This window comes from Rhagoletis zephyria, unplaced genomic scaffold, assembly GCF_001687245.7.
Source record: "Rhagoletis zephyria isolate East Lansing unplaced genomic scaffold, Rhagoletis_zephyria_1.1 Rzeph_scaffold_00096, whole genome shotgun sequence".
NCBI classification, from domain to species: Eukaryota; Metazoa; Arthropoda; class Insecta; order Diptera; family Tephritidae; genus Rhagoletis; species Rhagoletis zephyria.
The window spans coordinates 403,413-427,208 of NW_016157180.1; the positions used below are offsets into that span (position 1 = coordinate 403,413).

The 23,796-nt window shown below is 35.9% G+C and overlaps 1 protein-coding gene across 1 annotated transcript in view; it reads right to left on the reverse strand.

Annotated features, from left to right (window-relative positions):
• The window catches only part of Camta (Calmodulin-binding transcription activator), a 151,564-nt gene extending 130,565 nt beyond the window's left edge, over nt 1–20,999 (reverse strand). The window contains 2 exon segments of the mRNA XM_017632160.1: nt 19,826–19,891; nt 20,891–20,999. Coding sequence (XP_017487649.1) covers nt 19,826–19,891; nt 20,891–20,999 — 175 coding nt within the window.
• Between the last annotated feature and the right edge of the window lie 2,797 nt (nt 21,000–23,796).

Genomic DNA, 23,796 nt, shown 5'->3' on the forward strand with positions numbered 1-23,796 from the left:
TTCATATTTTCATAAAATTTTTTAACTTTTTGATATGAATTTTCGGTTTTTTCAATTTCAATATACATACATATTTTGCGCAAATTTTCATAATAGACATTTGTTTCATGTAAAAAAGCAAAAGACCATAGCAAAAGAAAATTTAAAATTAACGCAATTTTAATATTAATATAACATATAATACCAATATTTTAATTAAAAATCAACGAAAAAGTTTTAATATGAAAAACATGCTAATATTTAAAAAGTAGCCAGTCTGACATTTTTGCTCCCCACTGTATATAATTAAAGAAAAAATACTATCCTTACAGCCAATTTCACCAAACTCATTTAAGTGGAAATCAACTTTAATTTATTTTTTTTATAATTCTCATTTAAATTATTTTCAGTTTCAATAAGCTATTTATTTAAGTGAGTAAAAAGTGGTTATAAAACAGACTAGGCCAGCGAAAGCTTTCATTTATACTGAGAGCTTTTGAGAGCTTTGGCACGCTGTGTTGTAAAAGCAGGGCTGGTATACAAGTAAGCAGCAGATACACAATGCTCAGGTGATTAAACGAGTAACACCTCTGAGTGTCACTTAAATCAAAATTAAAAACAAATTAAAATGGATTGGTGAAACCAAAAATCGGAAAATTAAAGTAATTTTCACTTAAATGAATCTGATGAAACTGGCTGTGAGGAAATTGTTTTTTCCTTCATTTAGTTTAAGCTGGCAGATACAAATATGTGTATGTGCTTAATAAGAACTTCTTATATACTACATCTTTCTTATAACACTTGTCGAAATTTTAAAATTATATTGCTCATACGCCATGTACGCCGAAATCTATTGTCAACTCAGCACCAACCCACCGAAGGGAGCGTACGATTGTTGCGCCAACTCCCACAAAGCAGCTGACAACTAACTTGTCTAACATGACAAATTTACATTGGCCGCTGCCACACCCACCGCACGCACCCTTTGCAACTACTACTAGCGCATACGTCAGCACACCCACAAGCATACATGCGTGCAGCTGCTTGTAATCACTTTAAGTACAAAAAAAAATAGTTCACTTTCCGCCCACTTCAAGTAAATTGAATTGACATCGGCAATATGCAAAGTGACAAGCTATAAAAAAAAATCTCTTTTAGACCTTTCGAACAGAGCACTGCTGTCCAAACTGTTGATAAAAGAAATTGTACACACAAATCCACACATGCTAACATATTTTAGCATGAACATATATGTGTGTATGCATTTTGGACGTCAAACTAAACAACAATAGCGAGTACGCAAGCCAAAGCGCAAGGGTCGCACACAGAGAAAGATAACCACTTGAAAGCGTACACTAACCGGAAATTTATTACTTCATATTGTCCACGCGAACATTTGGTGGACGTTTGGCTTTTCGGCATCTTTTTTTACTGTTGCTTCACCGCAAAAATTTCTTGTTTAACTTTTGTTATTGTGTCACATGTACTTTGTCTAATATGTATGTTTGTATCTATGTAGCTTGACTAGCAGGCGCCTGCTATGGATAAGGAAAAAATGCCGTTCACGCGCTCTAACAAAATCAACTCGCTACCGGCGACCGACCAACTGTTTACTGGCTGCGGTCGAATAACGCAAAAAGCGCAACAAACAGTTAAGGACACGCTCGCATACACATACATACATATACAAAGCGCGGCATACATGATTTCACACACGCAACCAGTGTTGCCAAATAGGGGCTTTTCCTACCAAAACTGGTAGGTTTTTTTCCATTTGGTGGATTTTGGTAAGTTCACCGACATTAATAATAGTTATTTGAGAAAAATATTAAATATGTACCTCCAAACATTTAAGGAACCATGTTTACACGAATATTTCATCGGTGCCTTCATATAACGGCGGCCGTAAAGATGTAAATATATATTTTCCTTCTGTCAGTAAACCTTTTTTGTTACAAATAGTATAAATAAGCAATGGGGAATAAGCCAAAACTCAGATTTTGGTATTATTTCCCATTTAAAAGCGAATTAAAGCAAATTTTGCGTTATTGCCGTTTGTATTATTTCACCCCCCCCATGTTATGTTGTCATTGCAAAAAAACCAAATTAAACTAAATTTTTGTAGGTTTTGGTAGGTAAAAAAATTTGTCCATGGTAACACTGCACGCAACCATATGCTCCCACATGCACACCAACACACACACACACATGCATTCAAAGGCGCTTGTTTACATCGAATATGCCCGACACGCACACGGAAATATACAAATCGACAATACGTTATGGCATGACAATAGTCAGTAGACAGTTGACAGCAGCAACGAAGACAATACCAACGGCAATAACAATAACAATAACAAAGCTGACGCACAACAAACTGACAAGGATCGCGAGGACTTAGACTTAGGCAGCACGGAAGTGCTCGTATGTACAGTAATACGAATATCGATGCGAGTGGCGTGGTGTTGTGCCAACGGCAGAAGGATTATAGAGCGCGCGTGTTGCGATTGTACGCGTTGACACTCCTTTGGCATTTAACAAGAAAACAATGACATGAATGATATGAATGACAATATTAACCAAGTGGGAGAAGTGAGCTGGGGTCCTTTGGGAGTATGTGCAATTGAAAATTACGTGAATGTGAAGAAATTTAAGAAAAATATAAAACTCTACAGAAAAGAAGAAGTTTGTAATATATTTTTAATATATTTAGTTGTAATTGTTTTGCAGCGATTTATCTTTATGCTCCGTTTTATGATAAAGTGCTTAGTTTACTTACTCATATATGTAGCCATGTAAAAAATAATAGGGACACGAAATTTTGACCAGTTTTGGCTACTTTTCTTTTGTTTGTTTAAGGATTATTATTTTTTTTTATAAAAATACAGCTCATTATCTAACAAAAACCATAAAAGTCCCAATGTCAAACATCGGAGAAAAATTTGAACAATTTAAGAAAATTTTACAACCACAAATTTATTTCAGCATTTTAAAAAAAATCTTAGCATGCAGTTTTATAGTCCATCAAATTCTAGTGGCTAAGAATTCTTTTGACGATTTCTGATAATTGTTTTTTGCTGACGGTGTCGCGCATTTTATACCATACAAAGTTTGTTCGACAATTTTTTTTTTTTTTTGTATGGAAGAAAATAATAACACCATTTAGAAAGAAAATTATAAAAAATCAGCACGAGTTCTTTGCCACTTGTAACTTGCACTTTCTTGAGCTACAATTTAATGTCGAACGGCGATTGTATTTTTTATGAGAAGCAAACGCGAGCAAAATTATATAAATACAAGTGTATTTTTATTTATTTATTTATTTAATAATATTTCAAAATAGTTTTTCAACATGAAAGTTGGTAAGTGAGCTTTGTTTTTGTCGTTCAAGAATAAATAAAATCCTTCAACTATCTTGCTTACTGCCTTTCAATTGCCTTAAAGCGCAGTTACCCTCGTGTCAGCTGACACGATCTATCTTATGGGCTCTGCGTGTTAACAAAAACTCACCACCGCACGACCGTGACGTAGACGTTGTTTCTCTCTCTATCAACAGCAAACTTTACTTTTTACTAAGTACATCTACGCTACCCTACAAACACGTTCGTGGGAAACCGCGCTCTTACAAAAGACTGGCAACTATCTTAGCTGATCTCTAAGCTATCTGGTACCCTTTGAGTGGAGACCATTTTGTACCTAGCAGCTATAAATTCTTTCACTGGGTTTTTTCCTAACGTCACTCGAATGCTATAAGTATTTAGTGAATGCAAAGCAGCTTGCCATTTTATTGCAGCTAACAACATCGAAGTGGTGAATCTATCGAAAATAAAACATGCGAGTACCCATAAATACATACATACATACATATGAACATGCATATGTACGTACATACACCGAACTGAAATGACAAACAAGTAGTCAACGTTCAAGAGCGAGGCCAGAGGCTAAACGTCAAGCGGTACTTGCTGGTGCGCTTACCACAGCTCAAGCACAAAATCACACATAACATAAATAAATGTATGTACATACATATGTAAATATATCTGTATGTAAAAAGATAAGTCCCCTATCCCCGCCCCCCCCCCCCCNCTCCCCCCTTTTTTTGCGCGCCTGCTTTGTTCAAAATATTTTCCCAATAAAAAGTAGGACTGAGAAAAGCAGTTTATCACTGACGCTGCTAAGCAAAATAGAGCGGCACGGCGGCATATAAACGCACCAACAAGCCAAAATGCATACAAACGGGGAAAAAAGTATGCACTCAAAAACAAAGCTGCAAGCAAGCTTCTCTGTTTGTGTGTGTGGACGGCGACGACGACGACCGGCTACGACGATAGATAACCCATCTTTAAATCAAGTGGACCGACGTATTTATTGCATTTTGCATGAGCCACCACGTATTTGACGACACCACCACAATATCCCACTTGGGGTCACACATCGAACGCATGCATACAAGTGCATACACAATGTATGTTTGTATGTATGTATAGTACGAGGTATGTTTGTAGTAGCACTCAAACTGAATATTATCCTGTTGCTGTTGTAGAACAAGCCATGGCATTGTTCTTGTTATTGTCTCGACGAGCAGTCCTAACACGAAACGTACATATGTGCATCGATTCAAACATACATACATACATATCTCAAAATAAAAATCGGTAGGGCGCCAGCTAAAGGCTAAAGGCCAAATAATAAAAAGACAAGCGCCAGCAAACTACGCTACTGTCCACTTATGTTGTAACTGTAAATAGCCACTAAAGAGCAATAACAACAACAAAAATTCATAGATTCAGTGCGGAAGCAACGAAACACCTAACAGCCGAATAGTAGCTCAACCCCTCTCCTTACATTTCTCTTCCATTTCAGCTAGCAGCCATTTGAGTTGCCAAAAAAAAAAAAAAAAATGAACAGGGTTTGAGTGAATCTAAAACTAGCCGACAAGGACAATACGAGATAGTTTGTACACACACACAAAGGACACGCTTTAGCTTAGAACAAAAAGCATATAAAGTGCAACTGTCCCCAGCTGCTCGTTGGTATTGCCACTGCTTGGATGTGCTAAGACAAACTGGCTGCCTACTGCTTGCTTTCGAGTGGTGGCACAGGAGGCGGGAGTGTCGCCTCGGGGTGTCTGCTGACAAACGTGCGGGCAATAATTAGCTGTTGGCCGTCACCGTTACGCTGAACATTACAAAATATATGTGTCTTCCATTAATGTACTTTTTGCTTTTTGATGAAGTGTCTCACATTTTGCAACAACTCTTATATAAGCGCACAGCACACAGCGATGACTCGGCTAGAAGTTGGTTGGCTAAGGTGCGTGGAGGAAAATGGCTGAAAAACAAAAGGAAAGCATTGCCACGTATAGATGTATGTATTTGTGCATGTATGTGCAAACATATTTCATGGCAATGACAAATAATATATGGCCTGCTTTATGAGTAACAAAACGTCACTTCAACCAACAAATGTACCTACAGCCTTAGAAACTCAAAAGCAAACACACCTACCAGGCCTACAAATATTAGCTAGCGCACTTTTGTCTTTTTCAAATAGAAAGCTGCAGAAGACATGCTGCTGACCACCCATTTGCTACAGCTGCAATTAACGGTGTTGTTGGCAGTCAACCCAAATATTCGTACTCATGGTAGGGCGTATGAGTTTTTGACTGCACGGATGAGTGCTGGTAGCAAATTTACTTAATACATACATACATATGTACCTACAATCAGCTGTCAAAAGAGTAATAGAACTTTACTAGTGAACCCGCATGGCGTGAAAACGCCAAAATTTAAATAAACTCTTTTGAACAGGTGGCAACCCCTTTCAAACACCTCAAAAATATTCTAAATGTTTAGACACTCTCTCATTTGGCACCTACAATTTAATATTTTCTACAACTTGCATATAATTTAATTTAATTGGACTTTTCCTGCAGGTGGCAACCCTATTTAAAATATTTTCTCACTAAAACTTCCCTACACTTTTTCGTCTAACGCTTATAGTGTTTTTGAAGTAAAGCACCCAAAAATTGCGAAAAGTCTCGAAAGAGTCCCAGAAAAATATGCCAACAAAACCATGGAAGGTCCCGAATAAAATACGAATTGTTTTTGGCCATCACTAAGGTCAAATATCTATCTAAAGTTCCAAAATAATCTCGAACAGCAAAAAGATTTGAAAAAACACCAAAAGCTTGATTGACAGCAAAATCCCAAAAGTTTTCTAAGAAAATCACCCTAAAATCTGAAGAAAAATTTCGAACGTTACTGAAGTCTACAAAAAATTGCGAAAAAATCGCGGAAAAAAACCACAAGAAAATTGTTAATGTCCACTATAAATGTATCATTTGATACCTGGAAAGGTAACAAAAAATCTCGAAAAATTACTAAAACAAACATTCTCGACCAACGCCAAAAAGTTAAAAACAAACCCGAAAATGTTCCTAAGAAATCAACAAAAATTCTTGAAGTCTCGAAAAAACACGCAACACGGTATGTATTGCAACACCACGAAAAGTAAGAAAAAATGCTTAAAAGTTCCAAAAAAATCTCAAGCATTAAAAATATTTGGAGGGATTCCAAAAGCTTTCCAGGAAAGAAAGTTTCGAGCATTTCCGAAAATTCTAGAAAAAATCTGGAAAACAATACCAAAAGCATCTATATAGGACCCGAATAATTCCCAGAAATCTATCGGATAACCTCGAAAGGTTTCCCAAAAATCTTGTACAACACTCGTATGAAAAAGTTTTGAAAAAATCCGAAAGTTTTCCATGAAAATCACTCAAGAAACTCCCCGAAAGATCACGAATCCCTATTTTTTAGTTTCTTAAAACAAAAATGCAATTATTAAAATTCGAAATCAAAAATGTTACAGGGAAAATAAAATGTATTATAATTTTTCGGAAAACGTGTCTAAAAGCTCTGCCGCAAAATTTTATTGCCCAGGGTTATTAGCGGACGTAAACGATAATTTTCAATATTCAAAAAACTTGTTAGCTTTTTCTGGTGGTTGTCGTTGAACAGCATTAAAATTTTCCATCGTGTCAATCCTTGGCCAGATAAAGTTTGCGCACGATGAAATTAGGGCACGCATTTTTACTTGTAAACCTTTTCAAAAGCATTTTTTTTTTTTCAATAAAGATACCTCTAGTAAATATACAAAAATTATACAAAGTTTTAAGGTCAACCGATGATTTTTGGTTTCGAAATGAGTGAAGAAATTGTGCAATGCTTTCAGGCTTTCGATCGAAAAGTTAAAAAGAAGGAAGGGCTAAAGTCATACAAGGTGAGGAAAGTTGTAGATAGAAAATCAAAAAATAACATCGAAACAAAGTAACGAGCCAAACGACTTCACCGTGATTTCATAATACAGAATTTTGATTGCTGCATTAAGGACGATGAGGCATATCGTCGATGTTTTTGCAAAACCGCCCATCGACGAGTTGTAAAACCACCTAAATCGCGGTTGTGGCAAAAATGAGATTTGGTAACGCTGAACTCCAGGCATCGAGATTTATACATAAAAATCGGTAAATCGTTATTAAAACGACGAAAAATAATAGCTACAGAAAATACCGCCTATCAAGGCAATACCTTCAAAGAATAAACCTTTTTGTTCGCTCTCCTGTAAAATGTGAGTGCCGTAAGATAGGCGGTTTTGCAAAAACATCGATGATATGTACCTACTTGGCGACTTTTCGCAGCTTTCAGGTGACGTTTTTCATCTGGCAAACCGTAGAGAAAATGTCCAAGAGGAGTACAAAACCAAAAAAAGCAAATTTGTTTGCGAAATTTTTGGTATGACAGGCAAGATGTAGCTGTGGTATGCGTGGCAGTTCGTTTGTCACAACTGGGAGGATTAACACGGAATTACGTAGATATCCAAGCAACATTTACCATTTAATAGGCAGCATAAAATCTCCACAATTTGTTGGCCTGATTTGACTTCATGCAATTGCAGCAAATCAGCAATTGAATGGCATGCAAAAGATAGCATACCATTTGTACCCAGACAAGCGAATCCACCGAACCTGCCAGAGCCCAGGCCCATTGAACGGTATTGGGTTGTGGTAAAAAGGGTTATGGAGGGTACAAAACAGGTTTCTAAACAACTAACATTTTTACAAAAGAGTTGATAGTTTCCAACAAAAAAAAAATTATGGATACACCATAAAAAGTTAAATTTGAGATATTTCGGAAAAAGTTAAATTCTTAGTAAAAAAACGACTGGTGGGCAAACTATTTGTAATAAACGTAAACATGAATTGGATTTATGTTAATAAAATGTGTTTTTTCTTTTTCCATTTATCAAGTACTTTAAAATTAATTGGTATTTTTTTGTGCAGTAATTTCATCGTGCGCAAACCTTATATGTACACTACCGGAACAAAGTATTGGCACAGCAAATTTTTCACAATATACATATGCCACAATTTTTATTCTAATTTTTTTCCGCCAATTTTGTATAAAAATATTATTCATGCAGCAACAAAAAACATAGAAATATAATTCCTAAACTTTGTGCAAAACTCGCGAAAATTCAGCAAATTTTCATCAAAATTTTCAACTTTTTAATCAGATTTTTTAGAATTTCGTATGTATGCAGCAGTTTGCAGCCCATTAAATTCTAGTAAAAAAAAATGCAAGTTCGGAGTGATTCAAAAATCGCGTTGATTTTTGAGAATTTTTTTTGTTGAAGGTGTTTTGCATTTTTTCGCTATAAAGTATTTCCAAACAAAAATTTTTGTATGGAGACTACGTGAAAAAAAATTGCCAAAAATCAACGGTAATTCAAAGGTACTTAAAACTTGCACTTTAATGAAATTGATTGGGCTACAAATCTGCATACTCAAGAATTCATACTCTTCAAATTCTAAAAAATCTGATTAAAAAGTTGAAAATTTTCATGAAAATTTGCTGAATTTTCGCGAGTTTTGAACAAAATTTAGGAATTATATTTATATGTTTTTTGTTGTAGAATGAACCATATTTTTATAGGAAATTAGCGAAAAAATATTAGAATGAAAATTTTTGCATATATTGTGAAAAATTTGCTGTGCCAATACTTTGTTCCGGCAGTGTATATAGATCTGGTTACGTAGACCCACCTGTCGTAGAAACGTCATATCTCATTGCCAGAAAGTGGTAAAATGAGTCGTTAAAACATCTTTTGCATCTTCAATGTCTAAAATCACTCATAATATTTCACAAAATCACACAATTGAAGGGGAGGGGGGACTATCAACAGGCTTTTCGCTCATTTTTTTTAACTAGTTTTATATCTAGGTATACTAGGTAACATACCTTTAAAGTAAAAAGGAAAGCTTAAATTTTTATTAGAGACAACATTAAATATTTTCTATTAAATTCAAAAAAATACATAAATCACGCTTTTCCACACCGTCACTGATCCGATTGCCTTTCATGACACGAACTTTCCATATATTGCATAAAAAATACTTTTCACAGAAAAAAATACGTATGTACATCTGGTACACTGTTAGTACATATCTATTATTGCGTGCAAATAAATTGTAGCCAATACATACATATGTACATACATATGTATGCATATGTACATAATACGAGTATTTGCTCTATAAAACATATTGAAGTAACTTGATATACAATTTTTTATCAGATCTAATCAAATTTCCGCTCCGGTTATTTGTTTGCGTGATGCTTGGCATGAGAACTTGTCTTACACACAACAACAACTCAACTAACTTGTAAACAAACTTACAAATACTTTTATTAAGTCGACTAACTACAAAGCATAACAAACACAATTACACAGATAAATCATAATTGTATTGTTGTGCTTTTGCGCCTTTTCAAATGGACCTTTGCTCTCACTTGCACTTGCACACGCAAACACGTACATACTTACATATGTACATGTACACAATGCATGCATGCTAATATTTACCGTTAACTAGAAAGGATCTAAACTGAACTCAATGAAATGCACTCAATAAAGAGAATGCAATGGAAGACAAGCCATCGCGCGCCATTGCTTATTTATTAGCTGCTTTTCACAATGGCTTGCACTGCTGTAGTACCCCCACTGCTCTGCTCTTGTTGTGGCTTCCACATTTCCTACATATTGTGGCGTGTATTGTTTTTCTTTACACAAAAGTGTATTAGCATGTCGGAAATTGATAAATTGGCAAGTGGAAAGTAATTTTATTGCTTTTATTTAGTTTAAAAGAGTGAATCGGATGATTGGGTTCTAGACCCTCGCTGGGAAGCACGGAAATTGAGCTCTCGCCATAGTATGCAGAGGAAACCCTTTATAAAGATAAAAAAGCCGCGATCGAAGAATTCCGGCATCGTGATAAACCCTAGCTCGATGTTATGTTCCGGAAACGTCCAACAATGGGTGCATATCTAAACAAATTTCAGACGAAAATCTTGGTAATTAAAGACTGCTGCCTGGTGTCTTCGTGGCAGAACTAATGGGGCTAGAAAATATAGGATTTAAGGTAGCCAAACAGCGTTCAAGGCTTCAGCTTGCAAACAAAACTATCTTAAACCATTTAGGAATGCACAGCAATGTGGTGGGTACCGAGTCATGAAGATGGAAACACAGTGCTGGCACTCACGCACAACTCGTGGCCAAGAGATACTTTAAAAGTGTCGATGGACCGTTCAAAGGATAGGCGTAAGAGCTTCCAAGGAAGGCGAGAGAGATCTAAAGTTACAGCCAAATAGCTAATGACAAAAGTGAAAAGGCAAGCCAAGAGATTCAGAACTTCTCATAGAGTTGCTGAATAACTTCTGAATTTTGTTAGAAACGTATTGCATCTGACATAACACTGCAAATTAAGGTATAGCCCTCGCAAGAATAACTTTTTGCAGAGCTGGAGTGTAGGTTTTGCGGACTTGACATAATAGATCAACGGAAATATTGTTTGCTGTTGTTGTCGTAGCGACTTAGTTCGGTTTTTCCATCAATCGTTGTCATTAAATACGTTGGAATTTAATCTGCTCAGATACATATAAGTTTAATCCAGTAGCCAGAGCGGAGTTTTGATAGTGTGGTGTGGATGGCAGTTGAGAGTTCTGTCTCGTCAACGGTCGGTGTTAGTTCTCCTAAAACGCATTCACAGGTCGGGAGTTGGTGTGATTTGAGACAGACTGTAGACGCCTGTCTGTATAGAGGCGCATGCAGTTGTATTGGTAATTGTTATCGGTAGTGCTATTAGTATTAGTATCGGTATTAGCATTGGTATTGGTAATGGTAATGGTATTGGTGTTGGTATTGGAATTAGGGTTGGTATGGTACTGGTTCTGGTATTAGTATGGGTCTTTATATTGATATTGATACTGGGTATCTGTATTAATATCGGTATTTATATTACTGTTTGTATTAATATTGGTCTTGTTATCGGTAATAGTATTGGTATTCGTATTGTTATCGGTATTGATATTGTACTTAATGCCTGTATTGGTATAGATATCGATATCGGTATCAGTGTTGCTACCGGTACTGGTGTTGGTATCGATATTAATATTAATATTAATACTGGTATTGTTTTTGCATTAGTATTAGTATTGATATTTGTAATGATACTAGTATCGGTATAGGTATTGGTATTGATATCGATATAGGTATTAGTATTGATATTGATGTTGGTATCAGTATCGGCATTAGTATTGGTATTGGTATTGGTATTGGTATTGACATTGGTATTGGTATTGGTATTGGTATTGGTATTGGTATTGGTGTTGGTGTTGGTATTGGCATTGGTATTGGTATTGGTATTGGCATTGGTATTGGTATTGGTATTGGGTATTGGTATTGGTATTGGTATTGGTATTGGTGTTGGTGTTGGTATTGGCATTGGTATTGGTATTGGTATTGGTATTGGTATTGGTATTGGTATTGGGATTGGTATTGGTATTGGTATTGGGATTGGTATTGGTATTGGTATTGGGATTGGTATTGGTATTGGTATTGGGATTGGTATTGGTATTGGTATTGGTATTGGTGTTGGTATTGGTATTGGTATTAGTATTGGTATTGGTATTGGTATTGGTATTGGTATTGGTATTGGTATTGGGTATTGACATTGATATTGATATTGGTATTGGATGGGTATTGATATTTATGTTGGTGTTCGTACTGCTGTTGATGTAAATTTTGGTATTGGTATCGAACTGCAATTTTAGTATGTCAATTTGTATTTGTTGCTTATTTACGGAACCGTTTAAATTGAAGTAATTTATTTTCTTAAACATTCAAATTAATTACTATTACCTGATTTCACTGCTTTCCTTGAGCTCAAAACAATTTTAAATTTAATTTTAATTCGAATTCCACTACAAACAAATCAATGCTATAAAATTTCAACGTAAACGCGAAAACATTGTTTAAAGTTTACGGCAACGGCAATAAAAGTCATTATCGAGCAAACTCATTTTTTCTTTGCAAATATCTATGTAGGTAAACAAATTAAAGATATTCATTGCTCGACATTGCAACAGGCTTTTGTACGAGAACTATGTTGCCACTGCTTTAATGGACCTTCATTTCGTGCGAATGTATTTTGTGTGGGTGATGCCCCAGGCACTACTTGGTAGCAAGTGAGGCAGAAAGCTATTGAGCAAACATGCATCTATCTACAGATTCATTTAGCATGTATGGGTATGCAACTTTGAGTATACAAATACACATACATAGTACATATGTTTGTAGCCTTTCTACAGCGCGTGCATTTTCCTTTGTGACAGCAGAGGAGGAGAATTGTGCATTGTTTGCCCTTGATCTTATCCCACCTACATACATACATACATTGTACTACCTGTTGCAGCCTGTGGCAGTCGGTGGCGGGTATTTTATGGAGAAATGCGCAACGTACATCACAACAGACGCTTTCTTTAAACAAAACATTACAATCGAATCGATGTTTTTATGGTCACGCTCGACGTTGGCGCTAGTCGTGGTGAGGAGTGATGGATATGCATCACTGTAAATGGTACACAGAGATTGTAAATATCTTTTGTATTTAATTTTTCGACGAATTTGTAAACCAACAATGTATTTATGTGTGTATTAGGTGCTAGTATTTTGCCAATGAAGGATTATGTGTAATTTGTATTTTTAGTTTTTATTACATTTTTCGGTATTTCAATTTTGGCTTAGATTTCTATGGTATTTATCGAAATTTTGGCATAAATGTAAATATATTTTGCTTTGTAATCCACAATGAAGCAGCAAAATGTAGCAGAATTTAGAAGAATCAGGGTTTGCCACATCAGCGATAGAGAATCATACTGCGCAGCTTTCTTAATTTAACTCAAATAAAATTCACCGCGTTCACAGAAAAACGAGGAGTATTATTTCCGATCGGGGGAAAACCTTGAGCAAAAGACACTCCGATTATTGCGACGACTGAGTAGTGCAAGTAGGAGCTTGAGTTCACTCTTTGTGTCTCATTTCAAGTATTTTAGTAGCAACATCTGAGATTTAAGGAACCGCGAAAACCACGAAAAATAACGAAAATCAACGAGGTTTCCGAAAAATTTAGACTGCAAAACTTTTGATAAAATCCGAAATCTGTCCCAAAAAAGCCGACGATCCTGCCCGATTGTATTAAAAAAAAAAAAATAGAAAAAAGTTTAATTAAAAAAAAAACTGCCCGGGCTTCGAACCTCGAAGTGCTATGCTTACTCGGCCATTGCGACTGCTGGGGCCAAATGGTATAAAAGTGCTTTTTGTTGTTGTCAAGCTTTTTACTATGAAAGTTGACAAGGTAGTTTTTTTTTGTAAGACTTTCCAGCCAGAATGGACAAAATCTTAAACAAAAAACTATCCAATATTGGTCTGTTGGTCTCCAAGAAGACTGTGGCCTCGCAATAAACACATTTCGTCGAGCCAGAGTTAGTAAGGATTTGGCTTACTCGGACGATAAAAGTATTCAGAGAAGGGCGGTGTCCGTGAAAGGAACGATTCAACACACATCTGTTAGAAGTAATGAAGGATGGCTTAACCCTAGCCTACAACGCAACCGTGTCTGGAGAGTGCACCTTTCTTACGGCAAAAATGTAACAACATCGTAATCTTCCGTCACAGTCAAGTGCTCTCAGGGCTCTTCCCTTCCGTGAAATAACGTCTTCATAGGTTCTCGAGTGCTGAGGGAACCTAAATGCCTTGGCTCTGAATAACAACATATTTTTTCTCTGGCTTGCAGGCTTCAAATGCATGGAGTCGGCGTAAAACTGTAGGTGCTTCCTCTTTGTGTGACAACATCAAGGCGTACGCCACAAATCGCGGCAGAAGCTCGGCCAAACACCAATCTCGGCCAAGCGCCAATCTATTATTATTATTACATATTATAGAAACAAACAAGCAAACTTATTGAACTTCTTAATGGAGTTAGGAGAATACGAGACATTGAATGGAGTAAAAGCGCTCGGTATCTGGTCGAGGGCGTGGAAGGCTCTCTACCACTACTCTGTCATGAGTAGGTAGACTGCGACTTTTTCGAGTGTACAGCTGATATAACATAAACGCAAATCTGAGATTTATAAGACAAATAAATTGGTTCGATTTCTCAGCACTGCAATTTTCAGTTATGTAATGAAGCCTTCAGTACCAGACGAAATCGAAAAATTATATGGCATGACTAACGTAAATGTTATCGCTTTCACTAAATTACTATCCAAGAGGTATGAAACGTATTATATTATACCCATTTAAATAGCGCGCTCTTTGATCCTCATTAGTGACAGTTTTGCCTTTGTTTATTTAATATGCATTAATTTTTCATGAAAAATGTAGTATATTCTATAGCAAAAGCCACGTAAATCGGATTTTCAACTCTTTAACAAAGTTTATAATAATTCAACAAATTTTCGTGAAAATTTTAAAACTTAAATAAAAAACAAGTTCTTTTTTGGTATGTAGTTTTTAATGCCATTAAATTTCAGTACTCGTAATAAGGTTAAGACTCAAGTTTCTAAGGATGCGTTCACACAGAGGGCCGATCGGCGCCGAGCGAAGCAAGGTGGAACAAGGCGAAGCTGCTGGTGTTCACTCAGTATGAAGCGAAGCGGAACTTTTCTGATGGACTCTGCTGGAAAGATACCACAAAAATTACCGTCAATGAAACGCGGCAAAAATATTTGCTCAATTTTATTCAAAAGTTTAGTCGTAAAATTTTTTTTTGTTTGAATATTTTGATATCTTGTTTGCAGCCGCGCCATGAAGCTCAAAAATTAAATAGAAAATTCAAAATCAACAGCTGCTTTGCTTTCCGCACCAAAACGCTTCTGAAAAAGTTTGCTGTATGAACACTTACATATAGCTACAGCAATTTGAAAGCTTCACTTAACTCGCAACAGCTTCGCTCGGCTCGGCTCCGCTTTCTGTGTGTGAACATACCCTAAAAGTATCATATTCTTAGTTGTAGAAATTACGCATTTGCTTTCATAGGTGTGTTCGCCTAATAAAAAACAAAACAAATTTTGGTGGAAATTTGTTAAATTTTTATGATTTGTGTACAAAGACTTAGGGCCAAATTCACAATTTTTGTACTGAAAATCTGTAGTCAACTGCCGATTCTGAGTTAACTACGCACTGTGAATTTGATCCCTAAACTTTAATTTGTTAGGTTTTTGTTCTAGAAGTAAATAGAGTTTTGTAAAAAAAATTGTTAAAATTAAATAAAAAAAGGAAACTGAATTGCAAAAACTTGTCAATATTTCGAGCTACTATGTTTGAGAACACTGCTACTTATACATATGCATCTTTGTTTTTTAGTAGACTATCGATTTGATTATTTGCACTGTTTATTTGCTTAATATAAACTGATGCCTTATCTATAAACATTAGACACCATAAGTATGTAAGGCTTTTAGAGCACATAAACTGATACGAGCAGCATAATTATAATTATAGCATTTTTTGTTAGATTTTTGTTTGTAAAATTGGTTATTTTTCGGATCTAAGACAGAAATTCGCACACAAAAATTAGAAATGTACTTTATGTACCGTTATTTACCTTAAAAAGTCTGCTGAATTTCAAGCCATTTCGTATATGTACGAGCACATTTCGAAAGTATGTACATTTTGAGAGTAAGTACTTATTATTTTTACTTCACTTATCATCAAAAACTAAGCGCTAGGAAAATTAGTTTCTGCAATCACCGCTTTTAATTAGTCAATCGATAAGTTTGCAACCCAACAAGCGTATACAAAGTTTTTTAGCGCTACCGACCAAAAAGTTTTCCAGCTAAATAAAATCACAAATTAGGCTGAACTAATTTTTAATTAATATTAAATTCACAAATTATTAGCGGCTGGATTGGCAGCTAAAATGCCTCAGCCAACGATAACTGTAGGGCACGGTATATTACTTTGCGACTATCTAGGGGTGTGCGCGCGTCAATATCAGCCGCGTATTCACCTTTGCGAGCACTTGATCACAATGCGTTTCAAGCGATTCATATCAGCAAAGCGTTGCCCATCGAAATAAATAAATATGTACATATGTATCGACATATATATGTACTAAATACATATATGTATATATATAGGGATGTAGATGCATTTGTGTGCTTGTAGTTTGTGTACTTGTTTGTTATACTACAAAGACCATAAAACAATCAGTTGTTAACAACAACAACACCTTCATACCTTCTCCCACTTATTTTATTTTATTTCTTTTTTCAATTATTTCGCTCTGATAATGTACAGACAAGTCGATTATTCTGTTCTAAACAATATTTACGTTGAAATTTCTACATTCATACATATGTATTAGGCTGGGTCGATTTTGTATGGGAGAAAATAAAAGTCATTTGACCGCATTGTAATAGTAATATTATGATGTCTTAGGCCTCAGCCAATCGTTATTGGCCACGAAAGATTAATTTAAAACTTATCTTTAGCCCGCGCAATTGAATCAAAGTGTATGAATTTTGTAAATGAAACTTTGGCTTGTAATATCTATGGAATGCGTTATTGTTATATACAAGACGATGTATCAAATTAAGGGCTATTAAATTTAGTACCTCACGTTCATTTAGCATTTTTCAATAAGTCTACACGTTTTTAAGATATTAAGATAAAACTTACAAAAACTATAATCTTCCCTTATGAATTTTCAATTCTTCATTACTTCAGCAACCAAGTGAAAAATACAAAAAAGTGAGACGAGATTTATTTCAAGCCTTTTAATGTTTTCGGATGTTTATATAATATTAAAATGGCCATGGACTTGGTCACGCCGATTTGGTCAGTTTTCAAGATCGTGGTGAATGAATGTATTGTCAAAGATTAGGAATCGTTCGACAAGTTAATAGTAGTTTCAAACATATAAGTATTTACATACATTACAATTAGAGTGAGAAACGCCCATTTTGAGTCCATTTTTTCACATTTTTCGCCGGTTCTAAATTTGCCGTTATATGAAAGTAGGGGACGTGCAATAAGTGTTTAGATATACATAAATATTTTAGTTAATTCCATTATGTGAAAAAGTGTCTGTAGGTAAATGCAATAGTTTTCAACATATCCTGGGAAATCCTTTTGAGGACTCTCCAATTGGACGATATTGCTTTGCATTCAGCTTGAACGAAAAAAGTCACTCGCTGGCACAGTTTTCTGTAATCCGGTTCTTTTATTTAAAGGTTATTTATACAATTGAAGAGAAATTTTTTTAGAAAAAAACTGGAAATCCACTTAAGTTTTTCGATATAACTTTGGTAAATGTTACTCGATCGGTGCGTAATAATTAACAAATTGAAGGCGAGACTTAATGTTACTGATTTTTGATAATAATATGACTAAAATAGTTCAGATTATAAACAAATTATTTTAAAATAAAAAAAATCTTGAACAAAATTTTTTATCATTTTCTTATATTTGCAATTTTTATATTGTATGCATAAACATAAGTAAACCAATTAGTGTTTCCAGAAGTTGTGCCTGTTCAGTGTTTCCATACTAATTTGCATAAACAAAATTTTTCCGCGATGATGGAAAATAATGGCTATTCTATTAGAGCTACCGAAATTGTTCCTAAATTTGCAAAAAATCGCAAACTATAGCTAATATTAAAAAAGGATTAGAATATTTGGAACTAGCGATCTAAATGCACGCCAGCAATATTAATGTTGTTCTTTACATCTTTTGACTATAGGCCAGTGCAATTATCAAGAGAACAATTAAAATTTTCTTGAAAATAGATGAGTTTGAGATTAACGATAAGATAAAGGGCAGCGCGAAATGATACTTGCCTTTATCTTTTGCGTTAAAGGATTCATTATCTAATAATATGCACCAAAATTTTTGGCTAAACCCAGAATTTTTAACAAGAATTGGTCTTATTCGACTAGTGTGCTGTGGGTCACTTGGCGGTCGATGAGGGGCTCTTACAATTAAAATGGAAGACTAATATTTCGCAGGCTTGTTGTTGACTTCATGATACAATATATTTTCACTATTACCAAGGGATTTGAGAAAAATTAGATTTTCGACCCGCCCTAATATGTATGTACATATGTTTGTACGTGCATCCCAATAGAACTTGAAAGGAGAACTCTCAAAGTGAGGAATAAAAGAGTACTCCCTTTGGCATGATTTCGTAGCAACAAGTGAGATTTTTCAGTTTTGTACTCCATAATTACTCACTTAACTAGGCATGGCAGTTCTCCTAAGCGAGCAATATAAGAATGCTCTAGGAAGTAAAGTGATAAATGCGGGAACACTCTTTTTACATGAGATGGGAGCTATACGCACTTCATTTAAAATAAATTTTGCATTCTTAGAAAAGGTTATCATAGAAAAAAATGTTGAAGATGAGCAAAATGCCACCTTCACATTGATAAGCATATAATTAAAAATTTTAATAAATGGACTATGCCAAAATGTTTTACCAAATGTAAAATGTTCCTTATAAATCAATGTTAGCTTGGGAGAATAGAAGCGTTCTTTTTTAACTCGCTTAAGAGGTTTGTGGAATTATTTTGGGAGGACTCTATTGAGTCCTTTGAGAGGAATGCAAAATATTTATTGTGTGCACTCCCTCATTGTTTGTTTCGTAGGTCTGTGTGAAGTTATTCTGAATTCACTTTCTTATTGCTCGTTTAGGAGTTTCGTGGTATGATATTTCCGTTTGTAGTCCCTCAATGCTCTTTTGGGGGTTAAAAATAGTCGCTGACCGTCCTAGGATAACCCATGTTAACGGTAGTATACTAAATAGCACGCTTATACTCAGAAGTATGTATAGGGAGCAATAACGAGTAATCGTTGCCTCGCAAGGAAGTACTCCCTTAGCAATTGTACGATGCTGCCAAGTTCCACTGGGATATTTTTGCTAGCATTGCTGTATTTACATATGTTTATAGTATGAACGTTGCCTTATAGATTGAGTTTTTGTTGTTTTGGTTGCTTTTTGGGCGAAAATTAGCACTAAAATATTAGATTAGCATATGGTATTGCAGCTAGCGAACGGTGAATAGTGCGTCATTTTATGAAATGTGTGATTTGATCAAAAGCAGTGGACAATAAAATTTCGACATTAGGTTATATGTTCAAGGATGCATCGATATAGTAACGCCAAACCCATCGAGCTTGAAATAAACCATTAATTATTTGGATAGAACACTGATTTTGCCAAAAAAGTCCAAAGTTTATAATATTTCATTTCGAAGTTGAGCAGACGCCCACTAGGATAATGCCTTATTTTCAGTACGGGCTCCTTATTATGTTTTTGTATGTACATACAACTGCAGTTATTTATATGTTGGGAAACTGGGCCACTGTTCTATAACTTGATTTGCCAAATGCAAATTCAAATATGGGTTTGGTAGTGCTTTGGATTCCGTTAGACACTTACTTATTTCAAACAATAGGTGACGACCGGTGAGCACATCATACGTTGCTGGCGAGAAATATGAAGATTCTGTAAAGAAAACATTGGTGAAATGAAAAGGTAATGAAAATTTTTTTACAGATGGGTACTAATAAGTACATACATATGTATGTATAGTACATGGTATATAAGTAATTATTATGTAAAACATAAAACAGAGGTGAGATGAAAATTACTATTAATTAAATGGAAAAAATTAAAGCATACTTAGTAAAAAAGCATTTTTCATGCGAACAATACTAAATGCATCTTCGATTATTTCCTCTTAGTAGCGTATTTTGAACTCATTTTGTCGTATTGCAAAGCATAGCGCTCATCTGACCTGCTGCGTGGCGCCGCACCCTGCCATTTGGGATATACTGCATACATACATGAGTACATATTAAGGTATGTAGGCACCAGATTAGGGTCTGGTGGGGCGATTGTATGTATGTAATTGTAATTGTTGTTGTGCAAAAATAAGAACACATTTTAAATTTAGTACATGATGAGACCATTTCGTCACATAGCCAACTGTACATATACATAAAACCACACAAACAGGCAACAGCTGCTCGATTTAGTGGTTTGCGAATTGTCGGACGCAGTGCCGCTCTCACACACCAACATTCCTATTACTAAGATGTCCGTTGAATTTAGAATTTCCCCTACTAGTTCCGCTACGCTCCGTAGATGTGTAAATATTTACGAAAACGAAACAGTCCAACCATGAAGAGCACAGGTGGCCCAGTGGCAGCACAAATATGACGCCAGCATTGGGATTCTGACTCTGCTACTAGACACCTGAACTTTTAATACTTAGCGCTGGTTTCTTATGGGTCTTATGGCTCTACAGGATTGAAAAAAGGAGCTCAACTTACGAAAACTTTGATTGCACTACAATTGTACATATGCATATGTACATACATACATATATGAATGTTGACAAATACCTATGCACCCTAAAGTGTACGTTGGGCTTGGTTGTTATTAATAGTGTTATTGGTGGTGGCGCGTACTTTGCATAGGCTAATTAAAGCTCTTAACTACTGCTGGGCCAGTCATTGCCGCCACACAATTCGATACCAATAGAACCACCACCACCACCACCCCAAATGGCCGACCAAGTCGCCTTTGTGAATGCCAAATATGTTAACATACCTGCTGATATAGCTTTGCATCTCAATGGTATTCCTTGAATAGTCGCAACATCAGTAAATTATAGCCAATACGCAAATAAATTTACTAATCAAGGTATTTGCACAATTCCTTGCAAAGCAGCTCAACAACAAAAAATGTAAACAATTTTTTTTCTCCACCTCACAGAAACACAACACCGCACAAAACTCTACAATTTTTCACGTTTCTTACGGCGCCCGACTTGCACACTAATTACGACCGCTGCCCGACCACTTATTTGAATGGAAATGTGCTAATTCAAAGTGAAAAATTAATTTTTTCCCATTAGAAAATTACTGAAATCGAATTAACAACTTTGAAAGGCGATTATTGATTTCGTTTGGTAGATGACAGCTGACAGCTGAGCGCTATTAATTACCCAAAATGCAATAGCCTCAACCGGTTTGGGTTATTTATGACATATGGGACTAACGGAAACGGTTAGGGACCAAATTAACAGTTTTATTTGGGACTTTTGTGTGGATTAGAAGATAAATCAGGCGCGACATCTATGTAGTTGGGCTGAAAAATGCGGTTTGAGAATTAGATTAAGTTGTATTCAATGTTGCCACACGTTAACTTTTCCTAACCAATTTGGTAGGTTTTTTCTATTTAGTAGGTTGGTAGGCTATATTGGATTTTGGATTTGCAAATATTCTTGGCGGAAGTCTTCGCAATCGAAGTTTGTGTTCGAAAATGTCTTCCTAAATGGAAAAATAAGGAAATAGGGCTGACTGTCTTGCAAAGCGTGGCCCTAAATGCGCCTGCATGGTTCCGAGCCTTCCTGTAGAACTACTTAGAAACTGGGAAGAATCTCAGATTGCTCCACACTGGCGGAGTTCAAAGGGAATAAGACAATGAAATGGATCCATAACTGCTTCCAGGAGGAACTCCGAAAGTCGGGAAGGCCTTAGAACTCTTAATGACTACCTGACAGGAGACTGCTAGTTAACGAAACCCAAGAGGATATGAATTCTTCTGCCCACTTATCATAAATAGCAGACTGATGCACCTTGGAAAACGATTTTCTCCTCCATCCAAAATTTGGAACATGGCATCCTCCAAAGTGCTTAACTTCTTAAATAGTCTAATAATAATAATAGAGACCCGTAAATTTGTACAAATCTGTACAGTAAAATCAATTATTATTCGGAGTTAATTTGTTTTTATTGTAATAGATCTTTTATAGTTTTATTTAATGTTAAAAAATATTTAAAACTCAAAAGAATGTTGGTATGTTTTGGTTGGTTTTGTTAGGAAATTTTGGTAGGGAAAAAGATTTGTCCGTGGCAACACTGGTTGTATTACCATATTTTCTAACCGAACGCAATATTGAAAAATGGCGTTTTTTGTCAAATAAACATTTATAATAAATTGTTCTCATAAAAATCGATTCGGCGCGCACGCTAACAATTGCAGAAATGTTCATGAAATTATCGTATGCAAGGGTCTATTAAATAAATCCACAGTGACACCCTGTCTTTACGAAACCGGAAACACGCTCACATGACAGTCCAAAATGAAATTCAATCGCGATGCCGTTATTTTAGCGCTTTTGTAAATTGATCAGAAACATGTATTACTTTCGGTAATTTGTACTTACAGACGTACATAAATATGTATGTATGTATGTGCAAATTTAATTCTATTAATTATTTGAATAGAGAAATAAGAACTAAATTTTTACACTGCAGAAGACATTCAGCAGAGGGGAATCGCAACAGGAAATATTTGGAAATCCAGTGATGAGCCACTTAACAGTAGAAAGGAGTTGTGGCTCTTTTCTGGAGGGTTGCGATATGCATATTTGCAGCATGATGATAGAACCTTTACTTCTCCATTAACCAGTGGTGAGACATGAGTGTTTACATTAGGAAGGCGCGCACATTATCCAAAAATCATAGAAAACGTTTCTAGTAACAGAGGTCTTCGCTCAGTAGGCAATGCCAATTTTTTAAGTAACCTTCTTCATAAATAAACTCCTAATGAAAACCCATTTCGGGGAGGGAAGGAAATTGTAGAGACTTACATTTGTTTTAAAACTGCAGGAACACACTACAATTTAGAGTGGAAGCTCAGTTGATTGTGAGTGACGAAAGCGACGGAGCAGACCAGATCGCTAACGTATGCGGATGGCTTCTTAGTCTGCGGTGCCATGTAGTTAGTTTCTGTATGTGCTGCTTCGGCAGTGTCGTTGTTTTTGTTGTTTTTGCAGCGGCACTACTAAGCCCAGCCTATTTGCGTTCATCCTTCAATCATTGTTGCCAAGCTCAACTAACGGTAGGCCCTGGAAACGGACAGTTTGAATAGGGTCGAACCACAGGGAGAGGGGTATTAGTTGAGTGGAATTGAGCTGGCATGTGAAGAGGTGGTTGGTGTCGTGCGGCGAGGGGAATGTTTGCGTGGTTCACTGTCGGAATTGGTGTGCCATCGACGTGAATGCCTAATTGAAGCCTGGTCTTCTTCATACAGGTGTTGAAGAGGGTCGCCGTAAATTTCGTTGGGGATGGTGTTAAGCTCCTTGCAGTGCAGAAGCGACAAAGTCCAGAGAGATAGCCGTCTACTTTTGAGCAGAGGTCATCAATTCCATTCCCATTCCGGATTGATTGAAAATATCTGTATTTATTGCGATTACAATTTATGTTACACGTGGTATGTACTTTAGCCAAGAACTTATTAGCATGTAATTATAGAGATCCAACCTATTGCTGCGTTTACAAAATACATGTAATATTATATGATACATTATTATGCTATGTGTTCACTCATATTCAGCC